The 8,101-nt window shown below is 33.7% G+C and overlaps 1 protein-coding gene across 1 annotated transcript; it reads left to right on the forward strand.

Annotated features, from left to right (window-relative positions):
* Positions 1-283: 283 nt before the first annotated feature.
* Positions 284-2,623, forward strand: LOC133289809 (putative receptor protein kinase ZmPK1). The gene has a single exon (XM_061487812.1). It carries the CDS (start codon positions 344-346, stop codon positions 2,621-2,623), a length of 2,280 nt encoding a protein of 759 aa, XP_061343796.1. The 5' UTR covers positions 284-343.
* The last annotated feature ends 5,478 nt before the right edge of the window (positions 2,624-8,101 follow it).

Here is an 8,101-nt window from a genome sequence, read left to right on the forward strand (position 1 = left end):
ACAAACTATCCTTGTCACTTGAATTTATATATATAGCTAGATAAATGGTCAATGGATGAATAGTAATTCAAACAAAATGCAACTTGAATCTGGCGGCTATTTCAATTCAAAGTAGACTTTTGTACAGTATTTATACGGATGTTGATCAGTGCTAGTAACATGTGGGATCCTGCTAGCTTTGCACAAATAGAAATTGCATTTTGGGAGATTAGATTCCATGGGTATTATATCGACCTTATGGTTGTTCCTCTTCCATTTTGTTTTGTGTCTACAGCTTTCATCTTCAGCAGTGGATACTATCAGTCAAGGTTCATTCCTCTCAGTGGAGAAACCAGAAGATGTCATGCTCTCACCAAATGGCATGTTCTCTGCTGGCTTCTATGCTGTTGGTGACAATGCCTATTCCTTTGCCATTTGGTTTTCCGAATCCAATGGCCAAACCCAAAACGCTACGGTGGTATGGATGGCAAACCGTGACCAGGCAGTCAACGGGATGCGCTCAAAGCTTTCCCTACTTGACAAAGGTAATCTTGCCTTAACGGATGCAGATGGATCCCTCGTTTGGTCCACAAATACTGTTTCATTGTCCCCCGTACATCTGTCTCTTAACGATGTTGGTAACCTTGTTCTGCGTGTGGGGGAGGGTGTCATCCTGTGGCAAAGCTTTGATTTCCCTACAGATACACTTGTTCCACAACAAGTGTTCACCAGATATGCAAAACTAGTCTCTTCAAGAAGTGAGACTAACAAGTCCTCGGGTTTCTATTCACTGTTTTTCGACAGTGATAATATTCTTCGTCTTCTCTATGATGGTCCTGAAGCTTCAGGCCTTTACTGGCCAGATCCTTGGCTGCTCGCTTGGCAGGCTAATAGGGCTGGTTACAACAACAGTAGAGTTGCAGCGATGGATAGCCTTGGCAATTTTAGTTCATCAGATGATTTCACTTTTATGACATCTGATTATGGGACCGTGATGCAAAGAAGAGTCACTGTTGATTATGATGGAAATATCCGTGCTTACAGTCGGAGACACGGAGGACACAAATGGACTATTACATGGCAAGCCAAATCAAGGCCATGCAGGATTCATGGCATTTGTGGCCCTAACAGTTTGTGCTCTTATAGTACTAATTCTGGTATCAAATGCACTTGTCTTCCAGGCTATAAGATGAAGAATGATGGCGATTGGGCATATGGGTGTGTGCCAAAATTCTCTTTATCTTGCAACAAAACCGAGTCTAGCTTTTTAGTTATAAGCAACGTGGAGTTATATGGCTATGACTACGGGATCATGGCAAATTACACGCTCGATCAGTGTAAGGAGCTATGCTTGCAATTGTGCGGCTGTAAAGGCATCCAGTATAGCAATGAACTTAATGCTCTTGGCACTTATACCTGCTACCCGAAGTTGCAGTTGCAGAATGCGTATCGTACACCATATTATAGGGCTTATCTGTACCTGAAACTGCCAGCGAACAGTTCGTATTCTCATGACGAGTCCATAGATGAGTACAGTCTTTCTTGTTCCCCGAATTCAAAAGTAACACAACTCGAAAGAGCATATGACAAAGGCCATGGAAACAGATATGTTAAGTTCATGGTCTGGTTTGCAGCAGGAGTTGGGGGACTTGAAATTTTGTGCATATTTCTGGTTTGGTATTTTTTGGGAAGAACCAGGCAACAATACTTTGGTTCAGATGCACGAGTTTATGATCTGGCTTTAACTGGTTTTAGAAAATTCAGTTATTCGGAGCTGAAACATGCCACCAAAGGTTTTAGTGAAGAGATCGGGAGGGGTGGAGGAGGGACTGTATACAAAGGTGTATTGTGGGATGAACGTGTTGCAGCAATAAAGAGACTGAAGGAAGCTAATCAAGGAGAAGAAGATTTCCTCGCGGAAGTAAGCATCATCGGAAGGCTTAACCACATGAACTTGATTGAGATGTGGGGATATTGTGCTGATGGAAAACACAGGCTACTTGTGTACGAGTACTTGGAGCATGGATCTCTAGCTGAAAATATCAAATCTAATCGATTGGATTGGACAAAAAGGTTTGACATAGCCTTAGGCACGGCGAAAGGTCTTGCTTATATCCATGAGGAGTGCTTGGAGTGGATTCTGCACTGCGATGTAAAGCCCCACAACATACTTCTTGATTCTAATTATCATCCAAAGGTTGCAGATTTTGGGCTGTCAAAGCTGCGGAGCAGAAATGATACTAAATACTCTAGTTTTTCAAGGATACGAGGAACCAGAGGTTACATGGCTCCTGAGTGGGTTTTTAATCAACCAATCACCTCCAAAGTTGATGTGTATAGCTATGGAATTGTTATCTTGGAAATGATCACAGGAATGAGTGCAACAATGGATATTTATGCCACTAGTGGAGTACAGAAGCAGCATCTTAGCCTGGTCGCGTGGCTGAGAGAGAAACAGAATAATGGTTCTTCGTGGGTTGATGAAATCTTAGACCGCACCATAAGAGGAGGTTATGAGGAAAGTAAGATGGAAGCTTTGGCCAGAGTGGCTCTGCAATGTGTGGAGGAAGAGAGGGACAAGAGGCCCACCATGAGTCAAGTTGTAGAGATGCTTCAGAAATGTAGCCGCGAAGACGACAATTAGTGATCGTCATAAAGTGTGTTCAGGGTATCCATGTGTGAAGTTTGAGGTGTATAGGGTCTCAAGTTGAATAATCTACCTTATGATTTGGTGACAATGTGTTTTATTTATTTATTTATTTATGTAAAATAATTATCTCAGGTTACAAAATAGTAAATTCACTATTTTTTTTAAAAAGTGATGGACCCCACTATCTTATCTCTGTTGCATGAGATAATTATCTTATATGACATGATATTAATAGATCCTTTATTTATTAGAAGGTGATAATGTGTTTTAGTCTAAGAAACAGTCTTTGCTGTCCCAAGTTGGTTGCCTACCTTCTCAATAATGCCTTGAATCTCCTCTAATGATTTCTCTTTAATTAATAAAATGATGTGCACGTTTTTCTCTTTCTCTTTATTTTTTTTTTTTTTTTTTTTTACAAATATGTATCATATTTAAATAATTAGCTCAGGAGTGAACACTTATGATTGCTCTTTTCAGTGAATTTAATCAATAAAACCTTTTTTTAATAATTAATTATCAAATTGACCCTATTTTATTTCAAAAATTTAACCACTTCAGAAAACTTAATATCAATCTGTCTATATTTGACCCGTTGACCATGAAGTCAACCTGGGTACACCCCTCCCTATCCGGGTATATTTTGAAATTTTATGTCTACCCAGGTAGGGAGAGGGTAACCGAGTATATTTCTTGAATCTAAAAAATGTTTGAATTATTTATCACTCCTTCCACCCATTCTTGTGAATTGCATATTATATATTTATTATTTTTTGCTTTAGAAGCTTAGCTGATACACTAGTTCATTTCGTTTGGCTTGGTCCTCAACTCAAAGTTAAGGCAGTGCCAGAACCAAGTTTCTAAATTGTTTGGTCGTCAGCTGTAATGTCTTTGGCTCTTTTATGTGCTTACGTTATTAATTCTTAATTTCAAACCTTACTTTGGAAGAAGCTCTGTGTTGGATTCGTTCTATTAAAATGCGATTGTTTGTTGTTGATTTCTGGGGATATGGGGGTTTATATCTAACGAATAATAGTTGTTGCTGGTTCTAGGGTAGAGAAAGAAAAGGATAAAACGAAGAAGATCACAATTAAATCTCTTGCTTCAGCTATATGAAAAGAGCAGTATCTACAGATTTATATGCTCAACATTTGAAGTCAAGCACAGTGGATGATATACAGAACACATACTTATCACAAACAAGAAAACCTCCCTTAAATTTAAATCCCCTTACGAGTTACACCGCGCCATATATCAGCTATGATTATTTATTCGGGTAGCCCCCTCCCTATTCGGGTAAATAATTCAAATATTTTTTCAGATTCAAGAAATATACTCGGGTATCCCCCTCTCTACTCGGGTAGGCATAAAATTTCAAAATATATCCAGATAGAGAGGGGTGTATCGGAGTAGGTTTAATGGTAACGCTCAAACAGGGACATATTGGTGTTATATTTTTTGGGAGATTAAATTTTTGAAATAATTTATAATGAAGGTCAATTTGATAATTAATTATTAATAAAGGGTTATAAGGGTCAAAAAGCTCCGTTACGCCGCTATCAATTTAATTTGTTCACAATTTTAGCTTGAGACTAGCATCTCAAATTTCCATTGCATCCATAATTGCTATTATTAGAATTCTAATAGGTTCTACGCTAAACCCCTAAAATATTATAAATTTTAATATTATTATTATTATTAAGTTAAAAAATTAAAATATAAAGTATGAGTTATTATAGGTGTATCCTATTATTTCGTGTTTTCTTTATTTATCTTTTGATGATTATTAGGGGTGTTCGCGGTCTGGATTAGATCGGTTTTGGAAGCAAAAATCATCCGATCCGATCGAATCCGTTCGATTTGATCATATAATCATCCATTCAGTTTGGATTTTTTTTCAAATTCGATCCGATCCAATCCAATTTTTTTGGGTTTGGATTGGATCAGTTTTTGGTTTTTTGAAAATCCTAAAATTTATTTCATGATTTTTATGCAAATAACATCTTTTGTATATATTGACTTTGTAATTCTTTTTTTTTTTGAAATACAAAAGCATTAATAAACTATAATATAGTTTTTTTTTTAGCAATGAGATATGAAGCTCTACAAAGATAAAATTTTGTTAATGAGATGTTACTAGATTTTTTCTTGGGTTTAGTTGATGGGTTAATGGGTCTTGGGTTTATAAATTTTTGGGCTATGATTGGGGAAAGACCCAAGTAGGTAGAGGAAAATTAATATATTGGATCAGTTTGAATTGGATCGGTTTTCATCAACCCATCCAAAAATCGATCCAATCTAATTATAATTTGCGGTTTTTTTCGGTTTTTGATTTTTTGGTTTTCGGTTATCGGTTTTTCGGTTCAGTCACCACGATTTGAATCGGTTTGGATCGGTTGATGAACACCCCTAATGATTATGCTCTTGGAACATAAAATTAATGCATAAAGGATATGAACTTGTCGAATTCAAAAACAAAATTTTAAGTACCTGTTGGGAGCTCTTATTTTTAGCTTCTTAAAAGTTTAGTTAAATATAATTTTACAAAAGCTCTTAACTTAAAAAGAGTTTTTTTATAATGAAGAAATAAATTAAAAGTTAAAAATTCCCAAGATGAGCTTTTTTTAAGATGTGTATCAAATTTTTGGAATTCTCATTTATTTTTCAATTATATTCTTATTTTAAACTTTTATTTACAATTTTATCATTTATTTTTATAATGTACCCTAATAACAAATTATTTTATCTCTCTCCCTTCAAAACCCTAAAAATAACTTTATACAATTATCAAACAACTTTTAACTCTCTTTTAAAAAAAAAAAAAAAAAAAAGTGTCAAAGAGGCTTTAAGAAATTCACACAAAGATGTTTGTTAATAATTATTGTGTAAATAATATTTTACTATTACTTTTTACCATTTACATTACAATATATATTTTTTTTTTTTTTTTTTTTTTTTTGATAACATATATATTTTGTTTTTATAAATAGAGGTAAGAGTAACCATTAATAGTGATGACTTCAGAAGTGAGAAAAATCAAAAAACAAAGAGGTGGTGTTTGGTTGAGGGTTTTTTCAAATTTCCCTATTCAAATGAAGCAAGCAATCCTCTTTGCACTTGTTTGGTTCAACAGATTCACTCAAATTCCCCAGCCATCCTATTTGCATAGCATTTTCAATTTGGTCTTGAATGCTAGCTTTTTTCACTGTTTAGAAAGAGATGTTGGAGGTGGTTTTACGAGGATAGCCGGCTAAACCACTTTTTGACAATTTTTTCCAGACCATTATACCCTCTGATAAGGCAAGAGGGATGGTAGGATATTTTCTTCCTTGTGTGGTCAGCAGCGGCCGTGAGTAGATAGAAATTGGAATGTCTTCGGTTGGATCTTTATCTGTTCCATTAAGAATTCTTGATCTGAAAGAGAAATTGGAAGCTGCGCAATATGAATCCAAGCTCATCGGTCTGCACACGACTAACCCTGTGAATGGCAAGCTTAGTGAGAAGAGGAACAATTTATATAAATCCACTCCATCATTCAAAGGTTCGAGATATTCAGAAAAAAAATAGTTCTTGCCATTTAGCAAGTAAAGGAAAATCTGCTTCGCTTGCAATACCATCCAAAACCAATGTTCAGAACAGAGATATGCCGACTTTGAATGGTAATAGGGAATGTATGAAGCAGAATGAGAAAAAATCAAACCAATTATCCAGGAGCCAGAAGAAACAAATTACAGACCGAGCCAGGGTCGTGCAACAGAGGGCTTGTACTGGCCAGAATAGCAATGAACTTGGGCAGAATACAACAAACCCCTTTTATTTCCCATTTGAGTTCCTTGGTTGTTCTTATTGCTGCTCTTGAATTGGTACGAACCTATGATTCCCATTTGGATACATTTGTGGTTGCTCTTGAATTGGTCCCAGTTTTTGCCCATTTGATTGCTTTTGTTGAGGCTGTATTGGGGGGTAAAATGTTGCTCTTGAATTGGTACTAACCTGTACTAAAAAAAAGAAGTAAAGGGTAGGTGATTCAAAAAAATTTAAAAACAGGGATATTTTCGTAATTTTCACTTATTTCCCCATCTATATTTTACCTCAAATCAAATACAGACTTTATAAATCTTACCTAATTTGCCCGGTAAAATTTTTTCCAATCAAACAACTTTTTTTACATTTTCTTACAAAACTCATTTTCTAACAATTTTCCTATCAAATACATTTTCCTAGTATTCAAAAAAAATTTCTTCAACCAAACGCCCCTAGAGTCTTAAAATTTTTAGAGAAAACTCAACGACCAGAGTCAGAAGGAAACAAAATAAATTGAGAGTAACGAAAGTTGATAATAAGAAATAAAAAGTAAATATTAATGGTGACGATAACTTTTTTTATTTTAAAATATAAATCCCATGGTATTATTTTTTTGCTATCTTGTTTTATTTTTCCTCTTTTTCCCTAGCTAGTTCCGATGAGATAACACATTCCAATTTCTTTTATGTTTTTTATAATTCAGCAATTTATATTTTAATAAGTTATAATTATATACATACATTTATTTATTAATTTATATTTTTGCAAATTAAATTTCAGCAACTTGTATTTTTGAAATTCAAATTTAGTAATTTATATTAAAAGAATTTATATTTCATCAATTTACATTTCAATAGTTTATATTTTCTCATTTTATAATTATAAATGTAAATATATATTAAATTATAATTCAATAATTAGTATTTTAGTAATTTGTATTTTTTTCTTATTATAATTATATATATGGGTTTGGTGTTTGTCATTTTAAATGACATAAATTATGTCATTTTAAAAGAGAGATAGACACAAGGAATGAAAATCATGGGAGAGAAAGCGTGTGGTTTTTTTAATTTAAATTTTAAATAAAAAAATATTTTTTGTGCCTCTCTCTCTCTTAAAATGACATAACTTTATACTTTTATATATATATATATATATATATATATATAATATATTCTAATTTATATTTAAGAAAATTTAGCAAATTATAATTATTGTATATCTGTATAGTAACTTATACGTGAATAATATCTTATATGTGATAAATCCATACATGTATTCTATGAAGCACCGACACTTCAAAAATCCTAACGTGTCGCCGACACCTCTTGACACTCTCCGACACTCCCCGACACTCCAACACGCGTTATAGAAATTCAAAAAAAGATTTAAAAGTTGTGTTGCGTTGAGTTTCTAGTTCCAACTATTAGATTCGTTGGATTACGATTACCATTTTATTGAATTTAAAATAAATATTTGGGATATCTTATGTTTCTTTGCAAAATTTATGAATATTATAAGTTTAGTTTCATTTTTTTGTTAAATTATTGAATATTAAATATAATATAACTAGATAAATAAAAAATATTGTTTGATATCAAAACGTGTCTTAATGTGTCCAAATCTAACATTTTTTAGAATTAACGTGTCAGAGTGTCGTGTCGTATCGTG

The sequence above is a fragment of the Gastrolobium bilobum genome, unplaced genomic scaffold (assembly GCF_033153095.1).
Source record: "Gastrolobium bilobum isolate Gb01-03AN ecotype WA unplaced genomic scaffold, APGP_CSIRO_Gbil_v1 utg15469, whole genome shotgun sequence".
In the NCBI taxonomy this organism is placed as follows: domain Eukaryota; kingdom Viridiplantae; phylum Streptophyta; class Magnoliopsida; order Fabales; family Fabaceae; genus Gastrolobium; species Gastrolobium bilobum.

What these genes read in the sequence shown, in the direction of transcription:
- LOC133289809 (XM_061487812.1), top strand. Translation starts at nt 344, where the DNA reads ATGCTCTCACCAAATGGCATGTTCTCTGCTGGCTTCTATGCTGTTGGT.